General features: G+C 33.2%; 1 protein-coding gene across 1 annotated transcript; it reads right to left on the bottom strand.

The window, feature by feature from the left end:
• Positions 1-835: 835 nt before the first annotated feature.
• On the bottom strand, positions 836-8,710 carry LOC121225184 (phosphoinositide phosphatase SAC3). Its single transcript, XM_041109369.1, has 17 exons — positions 8,373-8,710; positions 7,979-8,277; positions 7,593-7,797; positions 7,336-7,498; positions 6,932-7,154; positions 6,741-6,817; positions 6,391-6,578; positions 6,198-6,295; positions 5,778-5,911; positions 5,499-5,627; positions 4,771-5,134; positions 4,081-4,202; positions 3,726-3,797; positions 2,687-2,878; positions 2,197-2,370; positions 1,540-1,651; positions 836-1,403 (listed from the first exon to the last, which is right to left on the bottom strand). The coding sequence occupies exons 2-17, from the start codon at positions 8,090-8,092 to the stop codon at positions 1,284-1,286; spliced, it is 2,487 nt and encodes an 828-aa protein (XP_040965303.1). The 5' UTR covers positions 8,093-8,277; positions 8,373-8,710; the 3' UTR covers positions 836-1,283.
• Positions 8,711-19,916: the final 11,206 nt, after the last annotated feature.

Genomic DNA, 19,916 nt, shown 5'->3' with positions numbered 1-19,916 from the left:
ATTGAATAAGTCATATTGATTTTTTTGTCATAGTATATCTTTTCTCTTAGTGAAGTTGATTTTATTATTGTTCCATGCTACTGTGAGACTCCATCAAGCCAAGCAACTTGAGGTCAGAACTAGCATTAGGTACAATTATTTAAGGGGTTGATGCTTTGGAATAAGTTGTTATTCAATTGCTCTCCTGTTGCAGCATGTAATGGCTAATTCCATGGTCATCAACCAAGTTCCTACTATTTCAACAATCAAGAACCTTCATATCAGAACCAACCATCTTTAATGGTAATCGAATTTAATTGTCGGTTAATGATTTTTTAAAATTTCGATTATCAATTCATTTGGTTCAAAATCGAGTAATTAACCGAAATCAATATTATATATTATATTTTTTTTTATTAGTAATGTATTTTTTGAACTATTATTTTTTATATTAACCAAAATAAATAATATATATTTTTGAATTATTAAAATAAAGAAAATAAACATTAGTAATGTATTTTTTTTATATGTTTTATACTTATTTTAACCAAAAGACAAAAACATATAAGCTTTCAAACAATTCAATAATTATTTTATAATTTTTTTGATGTTGAGTGACCTTGAATGTTAATTTTAATAATAAACTTTTTAAAATTTAAAATTATGTAATTGTGTAATTACATTTTTACGTCCAAACTTACTTTCAATAAGCATGATAATGACATCTTTAACCATGATTAATAACACTTTCAGTGCAAGAGAACATGTTATCTTCCTATTTAAGGATTAGTGAGAGACTATGGGTAGTTTTATACATTATATCCAAAAAAGGCAGAACAATGTTTCAAAATTTATATAAGGTTTCAATATCAAAATTTATATAAATATAAAATATCTTAAACATGATTATGATATAACAAAATACACACACGACACGATTACACCAATTGCCAGGTCTTTTTGAACTGCAATGTTAGGTTTCATGGGGGTATAGCCGAAAAAGGAAACAAAGAATCAATGATCTGAAATCCTAGAATTGGAGCTCCTTGAAAAGCGAAGGGGAAAAAATATATATTTACAAAACTGAAAAACCCTAAGAAGGAATTAGAAGAATGGATGAGCTTCTGAAAGCATTTCTTTTTTAACTGTTGACTATTTACTCTTTTCCTTTTGTAGGAATTAATGTTTGTAGACATACATGAGCGGCCAAAATGAGTGCTTGAGGAGGATATCTTACGTACCGAGTACTCGAATAGCTGGTTCTGCTTCTCGCTCAACTTTTGGTACCGAAAACGAGCAAAACTTTAATGGCAAAGCATCTGTCCGTCATTTACCCACTGCACAAAACTATCGGATAATTGCTCAGGAACATTGGAATTTGGCATATCAGCAAAGGATAGCTTGGTTCCTTTCTGCTGTGTTTCCTACATAATATAAAACAAAGGTTAGCCATTATCTGGTGTATAAACAACAAATTCATAGCTGCCTTTCCTGGTACCCTAAGTTGTAACATGTTTAGTAATATGTCAAGAACTTTCTACCACTATTACGAGTACAAACCTTCATACTCGATCCGTTTTCACAGGTGGATGGGGTTGTTTCGCCTAATATTCCATTGACAACATTTTCAGATGAACGGCCATCAACTAGAGAGCTTGTGAGCACTAGTGACCTGCAAAATATCCATGTCAATGAGGAAAATTTATACTGTTTGTAGTCTTTGTTGCTCCGACTCTTCATTTTTCTTTTAAGCACCTGTGGCTGATGCATATCCAGATATGGGTATATGAATATGACCCTCTAAATAACATAAAACTATTAAAATTTTGAATAAATTCTTGTCGGACACGTATTCATATCTAGCACACACACCTGAGTCACAGAGTAACATAGTTTATAGCGATTAAAAATTGAGAAAACTGGCTTATTAGTCTAAAAAATGCAGAATATCTACCCTTAACTTCCATGTACAACATTGAGCAAGCCGTGTATTAACAATGCCCTTTTTGTGCGTGTGCATCCTTGTTAGACATTATGGTACTAAACTCTATCTTGATTCATGAATGGAAAATATGTGGCAGGATTGAGGACAAGTGTACAACAGAAAATACCATAGAGCTAAAGGTTTATGCATTTTCTATGCGAACATCTCATGCTACTGTAGCATCGAGGATCAAGCTTTAGAACATACATGGATTATAGAAAATGAAAAAGTACCTCTCGAATGGTTCGCCATCGCATGAATTTCCGGCAGATGAAAGCCAGTCTATGTCAACAAAGTTAGAACAGCTGAATCCATCCCCATGTTCGGAGCAAATATTGTCAGATCCAAGGGAGCGGTCGATTTGCACCTGTCCGAACAGCTGCCTTTGGGGCATTGAGGGCGTATACCTGAACCAGATCAATCAAAAATTTAATGGAACAACCATAAATACAAAATGCTACATGAGAATCGTTAATACAGTAAACCATAAAACAGATGGTTCCAATCTGAATCGTGCAGCAAGTTTTAAACAATACTTAAATTTATGAAAGCATTGATATAAACAGTAGCACGGCCAAACATGCAGATTAAAGGATCCATACAAAAAAAACCACAGAATCCATCTCATCTCCCATGGAGAATAGATAGCTATGGCCATCAATTAGAAACAAATGACACTTCCAAGTAGAGGACATGCAACAATGAGAATGGAAAGCAAGGAACCTTGAATATGATATATCTCTTCCACAAGTTGAAATCTCAGGTGATGACTCTGAATGGCCATTACTTGCTCCTTGTGATCGATTAGGCAAAGTTGAGTTGGTAAGTTTCTCTTGCTTGTCATTCCTGGCTGACATAGGCGACTCACTTTGACGAAGAATGCTTCCATCAGAAAGAGATCTTGGAAAAAATGACCTGACAATAAGGATTAGAAAGTGAACAGATAAAAGCAGTGAGATCCTCTTCCCAGGCGTCAGACTGAGTAGGCAAAATAAACAGATGACAAAATAGGAAATCAAAAACCAAAATGAAGAAGAAAATCAAATGCAAATAAAATGTTGATAAACCAGCATCATATCACCTATTATTTCATTATGTCATATCAAGCATGTAAAACCGTGAACAAGGATCGTAGACTTTTTTTCTCAAAACTGGTGACCGAAGCAACAGAATGCATGCAGTGAAAGGAGCACCATCAACCCATCATAGCGACCAAGAATACATTCATTTTGGAAAATTAAAACTTTAATGAGAAATAATAATAGGCAGGTAAAACCAATCAAACATAACAGCAAGTCTGACCATCACTTCCAGAAAGACTCCGTATAAAGACTTTAATGAAGAAAAGCTTCTCCAGGAAAGTTATATTTAAAACTTCAATGGGGTAAAACCATCCATCACTAAACAAACAAAGCCAGGGAATTTAGTACATCCACATTCCCTAGGGCAACAAGATTTATGACGACATATCTATACCAGATGGTAGCACAGTGATACAACTGTTTGGACTTGCATTCTCACAAGTCCTAATGGGCTGCTCGTACCAGCTTACTGTCAAAACTCAAATCAAGCCCCCATAACCAGAATTTTTGAAACAACAAAAAAGTTGAGCATTCAAAAATAGAAACAGAAAGATGCATAATCCCAGGAACAATGAATGATGTCTGTGGTCACACTTCATGCCTCAATGAATACATTTCAATATTTTTTAAAAATAAAGCCACCTTCCATCTTCATCCACAATTGTATCCCAATTTCTTACCCGTAATGCTGATTTGAATCCAATTCCCAAAGAGCAGGTTTTCCAGGCTGGGGTTGGAAATTCCCGAGGAATCTGCAAGAGGAATTATTCAAATTTTGCTTAAGATCTTATTAATAGCACGTACTTTAGAAAAGAATTAGGAAAAAAATTACAACTGAATTGTCAAATTGACTAAAATCCAAACCAAATAATGTAAGTCTTTAATTCCATTGCGGTAGGATGTATTAACCCAAAACAGGCAAATTTCATGCATACTTCCAGTTTGCAGAACATGATACTCAAATATCATTCAGTGCTAAGTAAGGCAGCCATCGATTTTCACCTAAGAAGTAATACAACAAAGATTGTAACTTACAAATTAATTGCATCTTGTTTCTGTGCATCCATATATGCATTGCTATAATATCTTTGAAGAGTTCTAAAGAACTCCTGGGACTGGGTTGCTGCTCTCCACTGACCCCGTCTCTCTGAGAATACCTGCGTAGGAAAAGAAAAGAAAACTAAGGCTTGTATTAGAACTAAATTCTGATACCAGAATGAGTGTCTAAACAACCAATGCAATTACTATTTCTTGCCATCATCCATTGACCATCACTTCTCAAGTGCAGATATAACAACCACATAAAATTCTCAATGGTTATTGATTTTTACTTTTTATTATTTCAAAATAAGTGAAGTTAGACCATGCCTACAATAATTTCTCGCTGTCAAATCAGAAAGAGAAAATCATGGAGCATAGAAAGCATTTATGATTGGTTGAAAGCGGGGAGCTTTGAACTCTAGCAAAATAGCCAATGTTATTTTCTACCAAAATTTGTCAATAATGTGGTTCCTGAATAAATTCAAGATTAATTGTAAAGAAGCCTACATCAATGACATTAAATTCCAAATGCACCAGGAATATTTGGCAACGCCAGATTCAACCAAGAAAAGAAAAAGAAAGAAAGAAAAATGCAAACCAAAGATACAGCAACTAAAGAAGCCTCTCCTATTCCAATTTTGGAGAATGTATGTAGTTGCAAATAGCACTGGAAGTTGGAATTACCTTATTGTGAGCTGCAGAACCACTGTATTGGTGTGCAAGTGTGTCACCCATTCTCTCATAAAAAACCATTAATTCATCTGCCAAAGGATCGTCAAGGTCTATCTTCGGGGTATCTTTAACGCCTAAAGTATTAAGCTGATACCCAAGAGCAGCCAATCCATATGCATATTGCGCAACATTAGTGCGATCCAGACAATCTATGCAGTTGGTCCTAAGCACACCTCTTTGGAAAGTGGGAGGCTTGACAGAATGATTTCCATTAGCAGTATTATTATCACCAGAATGATTCCCCTCCAATCTGTAAGCACCCTCGTTAACATTGTCACAGCATTTTGGGGGTGACATGTCACCATCATCAATATTCCTGCTCATATTATGAAAATCAAAATCCATTTTCAAAACATAGCAAAAAAGAAAAACATAAATAAATAAATAAATGATTCTCACCATTACTGTAAGATAAAAAGCCATAAGTAATGCATAAAGCCAAGTATTTACCTAATACAAGAATCTAAGACCTGACAATTTGAAATACTAACTCATGACGGGGTCTAAAAAATATAACTACTTAACTGAGAGAGAGGTTGTATTTGCCATCTGGACTACATGCTCTTTTCAGTCAAGTTATTTTCCCACATCAAAAGAATCATAACTAGAAAGCTAATTACAACCATATTTCCAAACATTTCTTATACAAAAGTGGAAGTTATTAAAAATTAAAATCTTACTCAGAGGAAGGCCAAGCCGTACACTCGTCAGGTCTCATGGTCGACGTCACCCGGCAATAAAAGGAACCTGTTAGTGTTAATGCATATGCAGCCACTTTACCCAAAAGTAGCAAAACATTTGTCGCTTGGCTGGAAGAAACAAAAATATAAGTTTTTAAGCTGGTTAGGAAAACTCAAAATAAAAATGAATAATACCAAAGAGCAAACAGAAATGGAAGAATAAGAAAAGTAAAAATACATGCAAGTTCCTGTGGAGAATAAAAGGATTAGGACATATACCTCCGAAAATGTTTGTGTAGATCCCAATGAAGGAACCTCAAACAAGTCTCTTCCGACATATCTTTATTGATAAAATCAATCACATGCGCAAATTCTTGACGAAGAATTGACTCTCGAGGCTTCTTTTCTTGTGTCTGCTCATCGCACAAAAGCAATTATATAGAATCTTACTATCAAATCAATCATAACTCATATCATATCTACATCAATAAACTCCCAAGCCCAGGTGGCCTTCTTTGTCCTTGTAGAAATGGTTCTATTTGAAGATTTTCTGCCACATGCAATACCTTTATGAAATTTAGCAATTTTGTGAAAGAATGAAATAATTTTAAAGGGATGGAACAGTCTGATTTATAAAGGAACTAAGGCATGCTGCAGAAAGACCTTAAAACGATACAAGGTTATATTATGAAAACTAACCTTAATCAAATTCAAAATAATTATAGGATTGCCATATCTCTCAACAAGATTTTCAAAATGAAGTCTGGTTGCTTCATAATTTTGGTCCTTCTTTGACACTGGAAAAAGAGAAAAGGATCAGTGTTTTTTTCCTAACAAAGGAAGCATGCCTGCAGTAATACTTGAAGTACTCTCATAGATTACAAGCACATACATATAATATCTGGTTTAATATTCAATCGTGAAGTTTCTTGTGACCAAAAGAGTGGGATTGAGCCTCTATTCTGGACAATTGAAGTTATTTGTGTGGGAAGCCCATCAGAGACATCCTCAAAGACAATCTGCTCTGTCTCAACATCATTAGCTACTCTGCCTTTTTCATTTACTCCTCGTTTCAAATACCTAAATGCAATTCAGTTGCGCATGAAGACAATAAATATAAACCCTTAACCTCCCAAAACTATATTACAGAATTAGGGTAACTAAGTTTATTTCATCTTCATAGCACTGCACTAGCAAAACTAAGCTCTTTTTTTTTTCCCTCTAATGACAGATAACTCTTACCTGGTTCCTGCATAGTGTCGGGATCGCCTTGCAATGAGTGTAAGTTTCAAATCCCGTCCAGATACAGAAAGTGTGGTCTACATTCACATAGTTCAATGTCAAACATTGAAGCAACCTTCCATTTAAGGAGCACAACAGAAACAGAAATAAAAATTTGCAAATTATAATTTCAAATCAGCAGCATACTTAACCTGCTTAAAGAAGCCATACACCAATGCAACTGTCCATAAAGTATTCTTGAGGTGCTTGCGGATCCCTCGAGTCAAGAACTCATTCCAAACAAACATGGTCTCATAAAGAACTTGGTCAGGGTCATTATTGCACAAGTTCTTTTGGAGACTACGCATAACATGGTATGAATAGCTAAAGAAGAAGTCCTTTGTAAGATCCACTGAGCACAGGAGCTTCTTGTATCTAAATAATGAAAAAAACAATTAATACAAATTAAAACATATACATGCATGAAATGCATAGAAGAAAAACACTTAGCTTAAACAATGAACATAAAGAAAGATAAGAAAAGAACATCATCAACATAATTTTCATGACTTCCAAGCAGCAGACAAAGCATAATGCTCATAGAATAGAAGCAGACCTGATCTCATTCTTGTCGTTTATACTCGAGTTAACAGTCGAATTTGGGAGGGGAATCATCTCACTCTTCAAAACCGCATATACATTGTGACCACAAATCACACCAATCCTTCTTCGTTTCGTAATAAGCAGCAAGTAGTAAGGTCCCAAAAATTTAATAAATCCTAAAACACAAAAGAAAAATAAATAATTAGATAAGCATTTACATAAAATGAATTACTCCTCTAAAAATTAATGACAAAATTACACCACCCATACCAACAATTCCATAACAAGTAGTAACAAATTTCAATCCCCCAGTGGATATATTTCCTTCATGGACTCGCCTCAGCAACTCAGAACATTCACTCTCGGTATAAATGGTAGAATCTTCACGAATGTTCAGCTCGGAAGGATCAAGCCGGTCAATTTTTAATACTCTCCAATAAGTTCTACTCTTATTCCTTCCAATCATATAAAAATTCTGATGAAAGAAAAATCACAACGCAATTTATTCAGAACAGAGTTCAGCCATTAATTTGATAATTCAACATTAAAACAACGCTATTTTCAGTAAAATTACATAAAAAATTAAGTTACTAAGAACAAAATTCAATGAGATCACAATGAGATCAAAGCAAATAATAAAAAGGATAAAAAATTACCGATAAAGTTTCATAGAGTCTGAATTTCTGCATATAGGTAGACGTTTGAAATTGGAAGGAGCTCTCCTTGTTGTTAATATTATCACTATTATTTTCTGCTGCAATTGGTTCCATGATAAGCTTCTTCGGTGTCCGTTTTCAATCTCTTGCTTCAGATCTCCCCGAGCCCCAGGCTCAGGGAATTTATCAGAATAGCATGCACTAACGACGGAAATTCTATTATTCTTCGTTTCCGTTGAAAGAAATTTGCATAACTTGTTCCAAAAATTTACCTTGCTCTTGCCAAACAACAATCGTACCTGCAAATAATGGAGCTTGGCTGCTTCAAATACAACATTTTTCTTCTTTGACCGAAATGGAAATTCAGGAAAAAAAAATAAAACTGATGTTTGACCTTTCCTTATTCCACCGCCGATTATCTTTCCATTCACAACCAAACAAAACAAATGCTAAAAGCGGATTTTCCACAAGAATTTGTGATCTTCTCCGGTCACGGATGAAATTACAGAGATCGAATAAATCAAAACAAATTTATTTATTTATTTATTAAACGTGAAAAAAATTTTAAAAACGCTTATAAACGAAACTAATGGAAACAAAAGATTACACGACGATTAAATTAAAATAAATGTTCCCAGGGTCGGAAAAAATTATTTTCCTTTATTTATTTATTTGGATGAACAGGTAGCTGCTAGGCTCATATTTGATGTTATTCGTTTTTTAGCTTCCGTATAGCTGTTTTCTTTTTTTTCTTTTCTTTTTTTAAATATTATTGATGATGATGATGATGATGTCGGAATTAAAATATTATTTTTAAAAAGAAAAATTAAAAAACGAAATTCTCCCCCTTAGTTATTCTTCCTCAGATCTGAAGAAGGACAAACGAAAACCACAACCTCGCTGACCGCTAATTAACTTTTTTTTAAATTTTATATTTAAATTTTAAATATTCACTATTTTTTTAAATATATATACAATTTATATCAAGTATTTACATTATACTAAGAGATTTAACAATTTAACTTAAATTTTAATTTTTAAAAATTTAAATATTAAATTCTTAAAAATAAAAATATAAGAATTAAATTTTAAATTTGTGAGTATTTTAACTTAAATTATATTAAAAAGTTGAGTTTATATCACGAATTAGACCTGTCCATGGGCCGGGCAGGGTCGGAAAAAAATTTTCGGCCCACCTCCTAGGCCCGGACCTTGCCCGAAATATAGGCCTGAAATTTTGCCCAGGCCCGGCCCGGGAAAAATATCATAAGCCCGAGTCCGGCCCGGCCCATTTTTAAAATAAACATTAAAAAATTATTTTAAAAATAAAAAAATAAAAAATATTTTAAATTTTTTTTAAAATTTAAAAATAAAAATAAAAATATATATTTATTATATTCGGGCCGGGCCGGGCCGGGCCAGGCTCGGGCAAAAAAAGTGGTGCCCGAGGCCCGGCCCGTTTTGCCCAAGCCCATATTTCGGGCCTATATTTTTACCCGAACCCTCTCATATTTTGAGCGGGCCGTCGGGCCGGGCCGGGCCGCCCGGCTCATGGACAGGTCTATCACAAATTCATTGAATACTAACTCAAATAAAAAAATAAATAATTTAATTTTATATAAAAAAATTAGTGGAGTTAAATAAAAATTTTAAAAATAAAAATCACGTCTCTATTTTCCCTCGTCCTCTCGTATAATTTTTTTCTCTTATTTTCTCATTTCTTTTAGTTATTTTTCAGTGATTATAATTTTTTTTCACTTCATTAATTATTTATATTAAACGTGTTTAAATATTTTCACAATATTATTATCTTTCAGCAATTTTTTTATATTTTTTTACACCTATGATGTGAGGTCATACTATTTCTGAAAAAGATGATCATCTGATCTACTGTAATTTGATATGTCAAGTTAGGCTCCCAATTACACTTAAATAGCTTATTCTCGAGTAATTTATATGTTTTTGTCATGCTTGTACTTAGTTTTAGCTTTTCGGTTTAAGAAGTGGTTTAGTGTAGAAGTGTTCATGGGCCGGGCGACACGCTCAAAATATGGGAGGGTTCGGGTAAAAATATATGCCCGAAATATGGGTTTGGGTAAAAAAATAGGCCCGTTTAGAAAACGGGAAAGGCCTCAGGCATCACTTTTTTTGGCCCGGCCCGAATATATAATAAATATATATTTTTTATTTTAAAATATTTTTAAAATATTTTTATTTTAAAATATTTTTTATTTTTATTTTTAAAATAAATTTTTTATGTTTATTAAAAAATGGGCTGGGTTGGGCTCGGACTTAGGAAATTTTTCCCGGGCTGGGCCTGGACAAAATTTCAGGTCGGGCCGGGCCCGGCCTAGGATGCAGGCCAAAAATTTTTCTGGGCTTGGCCCGGCTCGACCCATGAGCACCTCTAGTTTAGTGTGTTTTACGCTACTTTTGAGACCTGGATTGGCCAAATACGTTATAGGAACCCTAACGGTTGACTGAGTGTTGTAGGGAGTTAACAGTGGCCCAAACGTGAACGAAAACATCACCTAGAATGGGGCATTGCAATATCGAAGCGTGGAAGTCGTGATACCCTTAACAATGCTGAAACGAAAAAGGTTGAGGCCATCTACGATGGTATCGTGATACCCAACCTCCCAAGGACCCCCCATTTCAAGACTAACGAAGGAATCGCGATACTACTGTCATGATGGGACAAAAAATGACTGCAGGGGTAGTCCTTGTCCAACTTTAACAACAATAAAAAACACATGCTGAGGGACATTTTGATCAACAAAAATATGGTTTTGTGCCTGCTAAAAAAGGCCAAATTTTTGGCTTCAGAGAGAAGACACACGAGACATGAGACTTTAGCTTAGTTTTGGCTTCAGAGAGAAAACACACGAGACACGAGACTTTAGCCTAGTTTTCTCGTTTTCTCTTCATCTTTTAGGGTTTATGTTTTATTCTTCATAGTTTAGGGTTTAGTTTTCTGCTTCCCTTTGGTTTTTCTTTATATTGTGGTAGTTAGTTAACATAGTTATTACTGTAACTAGACTTTATTTACTTGCTTAGCCTCTTAAACTTCTTGTATTGTCAATTTAATCCTTAGTATTAATATAGCTTAGTTTCCTTTTTGTTTCTCCATTAAAAATCTGATTTTTAAGTGCTATTTTACATTTTCTTTACTACCATTTTTATTGCCTTCAAGCTTTTTCAAGAAAAGCCCAAACCTTTATCATTTTCTTTGCATTTAACATTTATGCTTAATTTTTATGATTGTTGGATGTTTTTTTGCTTAAACATGTTTATGTGTAGCTAAATTCAAAGTGGTTGGTTGATGGAAGTGATGGGTAATTGATTTTTGGGTTCAAGAACTATATCGTACAAACTGGACTAAATCGAATGAACTTAAAAACTTAGGATTGACGACCCTAAGGGAAAATTAAGATAAGTGAGACTGAGAGGAGATCTTATCGGGCATCAATTTAATAGTCCCCGGTTAGTTTGGTGGGTCGAGAGATAGACCGGACTAATTTGTCAAAATTGGTAAAGTTAAGGCTGAGATGTAAAACTGAACCAATTTAGGAGTAATAGTGATTTAGATCCCTAATTCAAAGGTTAAATAACCTTATGGAAATCAACCAACCTTTGATTGTTATCATATTTTTTTCGAATTTGCTAGTTTCATATTTTGTTTCATTTACAATTTAGTCCTTCATTGTTGTTAGGTAATTAATTAGCGTAATTCAACTCGTGAATGGTCTATCGTAATATAGTTCCTAATGAGTAGTTAGCTAGACTCCTTTAATTGCATGTTTATGGTTTAGGAATTACTTAATTACTGACTCTTTTGGGTTCGACCCTTTAGAATACTAAAGTGTTCCATCGGACACTGTAAATATTATAACTAATATTGTCCACTTGCAGTTAAAATTGCACCTTTAAAATTGCTTGTTTTTATGCACACATGCGATAGCAGTCAACACCCAATTAATAAGCCATAACTTAAATTCACTTTTTATATATATATTTGGTGTTGTTACTATTGGGAAATTTACCATTAAAAGCCTAATTTTTTAAAATTTACCGAAATGGGCCTGGTATTTTATTATTTACCGGAATGGTCTCTTTTCCCCTAAATCGCGTCCACGTCAGCGCAGTTTTCTGACGTGGCAGCAAATCGCGTCCATGTAAGCGCGGTTTGTGTCCACATCAGTAAAGCAGGCTGACGTGGACGCGATTTACTGACGTGTAGCGCGCTCCTAGGGACGCGATTTGCCCCGCGCGTGAACAATGCAATGGTCTTTTTTTTTACTGTTGCCCCCAATGGTCCAAAAAAAACTATAAATACTCCCACCCTTTTTTTTTCACAAACTAATCCTCTCTCAAATTTCCTCTCAATTTACTCTCAAATTCCTTCCAAATTTCTCTCAAATCCATATTTAATCTTAATTTGCTCTCAAGTTCCTCTTAAATTTCTCTTAAATCCCTATTTTTAAATAATTTTAAAAAAATATATATTTTAAATTTTTTAAACCGTAAAAATTTGTACGATTTCAGCAATGGCCGGAGAATTAACTCATCTTGATAAGCAACACATATCGGTGGAACAACTGAAAATGTTAAGCGTTAAATTTAATTTTTAAATATTATTTAAGAAATTTTTATTTATGCATTTTTAGATAATTATTAATTTATTATTTGTTATAAAAGTTTGTAGATCAGATATTGGAATGCAATATTCGCAATATGCATGCTCCTCCATCACCGTTGGTAGAGAACTACTTGCGGGAAGCGGGTTTTTGGCATGTGGCGACGGTAGGCCGGGGATGCAAGGTGGACCCGAAACTAATCAGTGCGTTGATCGAGAGGTGAAGACCCGAGACGCACACATTCCATCTTTCATGTGGAGAGTGCACTATCACTTTGGAAGATGTCAGTCTGCAATTGGAATTGCCAGTGGACGGGTACCCAGTCACCGGGTCTGCCCAATCTAGCAATTGGGGAGCGGTGTGCTACGAGTTTTTGGGTGCTATTCCGGAGAAAATGGACGAAGGTAAGATCGAGATGGGCTGGTTACGAGACACATTCCCAGATTCGGATGAAGATTCAACCGAAATAAAAAGAATCCGATATGCTCGGGCATACATTCTTCAGTTAATTGGAGGTTATCTGATGCCGAACTCGTCACGGAGCCGCGTACATCTAAGATGGCTGCTGAAACTCGTTGGTTTTAGAGCAGCTGGTGAATTGAGTTAGGGGTCTGCCGTCTTGGCAACGTTATATCAGGAGATGTGCGGGGCAACGCGACCGAGGAAAGCAAAAATCGGAGGTTGCCTGTTACTACTGCAGTCATGGGAACAGTTTTGCTTTTCATTTCTACGTCATTGAGTGGACCACCCATATACATTCTCACTCATAACGAGGTAAATTTTATATTAGATTTTACAATTATTATGTAGATTTTTAAAAATAAAAGTATGCTAAAATTTTATTTAATTAGGTGGAACCATCCGGCAAGTCATGCTCGATTACCTACCTCTCTTGAAGATATACGGCTTCTATTAGACCAACAGTCGAAAGCACATGTAAGTATTAAATAAAATTGATATTTCCATCATTCGCTAGTCGATTGGTATTTAGTATTTAGTATTATGTATATAACAAATATTTCTATCAAGTTCATATAGTTTCAATAGACACCATACGAGGATCCGGCAATTCAGGCAGTAATTCCAAATGAGTTCTTAATGTGGCGTAGATTTTTCATGAACATGTGCCGTCTTGCACCGCACACTTCGCCTCAAACTTATCTGATTTGGATTTAACGACGTGGTAGTTAACGCCGTTTTTGATGCTATGTTGTTTCAAAGCACCAATAAAACTATCCTTGTTGGTAAACTGATTACCAACTTCAAATTCACCCGAATCTAGCCCTGAACTTGTACGATCACGCAACCGGTGTGGTAGATCTGAAAACTCTAACGCATCATCTGCAGACAGATCGACATTATGCATGTGGGCTGGAGGTGAGTATGTTCTGAATCGTGGATTTTCTTCTTCATCTGAACTCCTTTCAGCATCTTCAGGTTTTGTTGGAATAGGCTCCGGTTCAGAAAATAAGCCAACTTCTGCACCATCAGGCCCGGGCTCTCGAGGTGGATCCACATCAGAGTCATCTTCTAACCCACAATTATCTGCAGTGTACGAGGTCCCCTCACCAGTTGATGTCGTAGGGAGTACATCATCCCTTCTTCTGGGCATTTCATAACGTCCCTAGTTGGATGTAGATTGTCAACCACTAGAACTTGATGTCGTTCCTTAGTACGTATTTCCAGCATCAAACATCGAGCCACCGACGTATATGTCCTATCCATCGACAAAGTGTCTTGCGGGGGATGTGCATTCAACACCGCTACCAAACATGGGCTGTTCCGTGTTTTGTAACCCGCTAACCGAATGTCGGCTAGGGGTCGTGTATACATCTCGAACACCGATCGCAAGTACATCATTTGGCAATGTAAATTGTACATATAACTCAATATAAGCTGCTCCACTAGCAAGATGAGTCTGCACCATTGCCTCCAAGCTACGAGCACCTTTTATGTCGAACGAGTCATATGTCACCGGATCAACAGAATAACAGAATCGATACGTAATAGTCAGAACTTTCATTGGCGTCGTTCCGAAAATTTTACGCATAATTCTTTTACGAAGTTCTGTCAAATCTATGTTCTGGTTAAAAACTAGTCGCACCGTATTCTCCGACAAAAAACAACACCATTCTCGGTGTGGCAAACCTCACCATCGTAGTAAATAACAACACTAATACGCTCACTCATATTTGAAACTCTAACTTTCTTAGCCTCTCTAAATTGTTTCTGCTGTGACTTATGCATTCTGAGAACATTTTTTGCCTTATTTATAGCCTCAGCCCAAACATGCTACTGTAGCAAAAGCGCGTCCACGTGGGCGCGATTTCACAAATTCTTCTCATAAAGCATCCTACTAGAAGTGATTTTATACTATTTGCTCAGAAACGTCAAGTTGAAATTATTTTTCCAGGACCTACTGTAGCAAAAGCGCGTCCACGAGGGCGCGATTTCACAAATTCTTCTCAAATAGCATCTTGCTTGCAGCGTTATTTTATACTATTTGCTTAGAAACGTCAACTCGAAATTATTTTTTCAGGACCTACTGTAGCAAAAGCGCGTCCACATTAGCACGCTTTGCTGACGTGGACACAAACTGCGCTTACGTAGACGCAATTTGCTGCCACATCAGCAAACTGCGCTTACGTAGACGCGATTTGCTGACACGTCCCCTAACATCACACTGACGTGGAAGCAATTTAGGGGAAAAGGGCCCATTCCGGTAAATAATAAAATACCGGGCCCATTTCGGTAAATTTAAAAAAAATGGCTTTTTTTGGTATTTTACCCTGTTACTATTATATTAATGTTACTTAAGCATATTATTTTTTCACTAATTTAGTGTATTGAGTTAATTCTACTAGAGCTTCCTAAGTTATTGTTCTCATTCTAAATTGGTTCCCAAGCTTAAAACGTTCTAATTACATATCAAATTATTAATGTTATATCAATTAGGTTATTCTATTATTAAAAATGTTAATTTAACTGTTAAATGACATTATGTGACATAATTGAAAGTAAATTTTTTTAAAAAAAGTAAAGCATTGTCGCACGACTATTGAAAGTTGCACTGCAAATAAAGTAAAATAAAAAAATAGATAATGAACAGTAAAGCTTTTATAAAAAAAAGTTTCAAAAAACTCAAAACCAATATTTTTACAATATTCATCTTTACAATATTCATTTTTCTTTAAATTTTTCATTTTAAGCTACGCCACATAAGATTTTACATCTCATTTATTCATTTATTGGTTAACAATTTAAGCAATGGAATGACTTTATTGATATAACCTCGATAATTTAGGAATGTAATTAGAATGTTTCATAGTTTGGGGACCAATTTAGAATGAATGTTATAGTTTGAGAATATATGGTGAAATTAACTCTAATTTATGTGTTGTTTTATCAAATTTATCGTATATGTTTGCATCTTATTTTGTACAGGTTTAATGTAATTTTTTGTGCCTAAATTTGACAACTAGTCCATTTGTAGCTTTGCCTATTTTGGTAGTTGAACTTAGATTTTGTAAATGTGATGACATAACACTTTGAGATTGTGTAGCGCCATCACCTAAAACTTAAAAAAATATCTATGTTTTTATAATTTTTAGATTATATATATTTTAAAAAAATATGATAATATAACAAAAGAGTGTCATGTCATCGGACTTTTATGAAATACAAATTTTAGGTATCAAAGTGGACATAATTGTTAAGTTCAGATATCAAAGCGAACAAAAAAACGCATAAATGAACATAGACCTAGTTGACAGGAATCAAAAATCACGTTAACCCTTTTGTATAATATCCAAAGTTAACCGTTTTTCTCCTAGACTTTATTAGGATGTGGTCCTAATTTATTGGCTACTTTGGTGGGGATTAGCATTATAATTGATTTGTATATCAACAAGTCCAATAATACTTATATATTCAAGACTTGTATAGGGCATATGAATTGAGGGGTTTAGCGCATAGTCTGTTCATTTGGAACTTGTTTTAGTAAGCGCATTCTGTAAGTAAAACAATTGAGTCATTTGATTTTACAAACTAAATTTTCAAAGGGAGAATTTAGTGGAGAGAATTCTAGATTTTAAGTTCAAGTGTAAGCTTGCTACACTAGTAAGTGATAGCATTTGAATCATTCTTTCTACGAGGTTGAAGATAGTGAACTAGTTTTCTGGGCCCATAAATAAGGACAAATCTAGAAAAAAATTAGGAGGGTCAAAATTGAATTATAAATTTTCAAGAGGTCAAGATATAAGTTTTATCATATATTAATTTATAATTTTATCATTTTTAAAAAAAACTAAACATATTTTTTTTTCTCATTTGGAGGTCAAAGTATAAATTTACCATGTATAAATTTATAAGGAGCAAAATTATAATTATCCATTTTTGGGGGCAAGGCACACTCTTGCCCCTTTACATTCGTCATTGCCCACAAACATAGATAATTACTAAATTGAGTAACCAATTGTCTTGTATTGTTGTTCTTCAATTGTTATATGCACCAATTATATTTGCTCATATAACTCAAATCCTGACTAAAATATTAAATTTTTAACGATACTGGCGTAACAATTCGCATGACAATTCACATATGTTTATGCAAACGTGATACTATTCGTCTTATATGCCACGCTAATAAATAATTTAAATTTTATAAAAATATTAAAAAAATTATCAAATTCAAAAATAAAAAGTTAAAAAATTGCATGAAATACTCGTGAATTGTCATGTGTGTTGCCATGTTTAACAATTTAACATTTTAGTCAGTATTTTCGTTAAAACAATATTTCGATTATTTTTAAAAAACTAATGGTCAAATTCAATTCTTTTTAAAAGGTTAAAAGTTTAATTTAATTCAAAAAAAATATTAAGACTCAAATTGACAAAACATGTTAAAGGTTAAATTTGTGATTATGCCGATAAATATTAAACAATAAAATGTTATTTGATTTTCATTATAGAAATAAAATTATTAATAAAAAAATAGCTTTCAATAATGTAGATTTTAATTGTTTGAAAAGACTTGTTGAATGGTTAAATTCTAGACAAAGGATTTTCAGGTTAGAATTGATCTGAATTATTGTTTAATAATAATAAAACTTTTATTTAAGTTTTATTATTAAATATATTATATTAAAATATACTATAAATCTCTATGTTTTTGTAGATTTAGAATATAATCTTTTTATTTTTATTTTTAAAGATTTAATTTATTTATTTTTATTATGGAAGATTTTAACAATGTTAAAGTGGCGTTTCATGTCTGCAACAATTACCATATCAATAAAAATAATAAAAAAAAATTAATTTTTACTAAAATGAACCTGGACACATAAATGTATAAATCATTATTGAAATTTATAAAAATATTAAATAAATTTTAAAAAATAAAAATTAATAAAACCCATTCAAAAAATTAAGCTTTGATTTTCTTATTTTTGCTAGACAAATATTTATCGAGATTCATTCCAATAAAAAAATAAATATTCCTTTTAATTTTATTATTTTTGCTATGTGGCACTACCACGTCAGCAACTGTCGCTGACATGGAGTGCCATGTTAGCACCGTTAAAGGCCACATCAGCGCTATAACAATTAATGCTAGTTAAAGGACTTATTTAATAAATTTTGTTAGTTTAGGGGTTCAATTGGGTACAAAAATATCGCAGGGCTTAATTGATTTTTTCAAAAAATTTTGAAGACCTTTTAAACCATTAAATCAATTTTACACTATTAAGTGCAGTGATGAGATATATAGCATTTTAAAAAATATATATTAATTCGAATTTTAAAAATAATAATATTAAAATAATAATAATAGTAAACATAGAATATGAATTGTAAAATAAATAAAAAATATATACATAAATTATGTCACATCAAATTAAAATTCTATATATTATATTACATATTGAATAATGTATATATTTCCATAGACGCATCTGCACCAAACATGAGGCAACCATTTGGGTAGGGACGGAGGTACGGGGACTCTCACCTAAATACCTTTTAATGGCTGCTTCGATTCCTGGTATATGCCACCATCACCATGTGCTCAATTATTGATACCCTTCCATCATGGTTACGAAATTGACTTTTTATTTAGATATATATTTTTTATAAAATTATACTTAAATTATTAATTTTGTTTTATTTTATTGAAAAATGTACGACGTTCAATAAATACATGTTATAACCAATAAGTGGTTGGATGTAATGATAAGACACATTGTCCTTTCAATGGGAGAATATAGGTTCAAACCTTGGAGACAACATTGTTGGAAGAGGCAACCCCGAATCCCGAACCCCGAACATGGACGATAAAATGAACATGCATAATATAAAAAAAAACATGTTACGTGTTATGTTTTTATTGTTTTAAGTACTACTTTGAGATAAATATCAAAACTACACATGAATGTTAGTCCAATATACGATATTATATATGAATTTTGATTTTGTGCAATTCTATATGTGTAATTTTAATTTGATTTAATTCTATATACGTTTATATACTACAACTGCTAATAATTATATTTCTCCAATATAAAAATAAATTGATATATTTATTTATTTAAATGTATATAATTTAATCATAATTAAAGTTTCATGTATAAATTAGAACTACGATAAAAATTTCATGTGGATAATCAGACCCAATTAAAATTCATATATCAAATTACACCATAAATCAAAATTCATAGTCTAGTGATTTGCCCTACTACTTTTGGCATAAAAAAAAATTAAATGCTTAAGTGAAAAAAGGGTATAAGTTTGAGGATTAATTTTGTCTTTAAGCCTTGATTGCTCCACTTCATTTGGCTTACTTAAATTAAACCTTTTTCCTTTTTTCTTTTTGTCATACGTGGTATTTAAATTATCTTTTTTTTTTCAAATTAGTTTCTTCGTTAGTCAAATCGTTAACTCACAAATTGGTACTTAAACTATAATTTTTTTTCCATTTTGATACTTAAACATTTTTTTGTCATAAGTGGTAGCTAAAAATATTTTTTAATTTATTTTTAAATTATTGAGAAATGTTTATTTTAATGTTTTAACATTTTTGATATATCATATATATATTTTAAATAATATAAAAAAACTAATATGGGCAGGCTAGACCGAACTCGAGTTTTAATACTTTTATTCGGGCTAATCTTAGATAAAATTTTAGACTCATTTTTCGGATTAGGCCCGAACCTATCACACAAGCATAAAATTTAGTTGAACCTGACCCGGCCCATTGACACCTCCATCTCAACCCAACATCAAGTAATACCAAAAATTTTAGA

The sequence above is a fragment of the Gossypium hirsutum genome, chromosome D13 (genome assembly GCF_007990345.1).
Source record: "Gossypium hirsutum isolate 1008001.06 chromosome D13, Gossypium_hirsutum_v2.1, whole genome shotgun sequence".
Classification (NCBI taxonomy): Eukaryota; Viridiplantae; Streptophyta; class Magnoliopsida; order Malvales; family Malvaceae; genus Gossypium; species Gossypium hirsutum.
This window is presented reverse-complemented; position numbering and strand designations above follow the sequence as displayed.

Coding starts and splice junctions, on each gene's coding strand:
- LOC121225184 (XM_041109369.1), bottom strand. CDS start 8,092: ATGGAACCAATTGCAGCAGAAAATAATAGTGATAATATTAACAACAAG. Junction 7,798..7,978: donor GACTCTATGAAACTTTATCG/GTAATTTTTTAT, acceptor TTCTTTCATCAG/AATTTTTATATGATTGGAAG. Junction 1,652..2,196: donor GATGGCGAACCATTCGAGAG/GTACTTTTTCAT, acceptor GATATTTTGCAG/GTCACTAGTGCTCACAAGCT.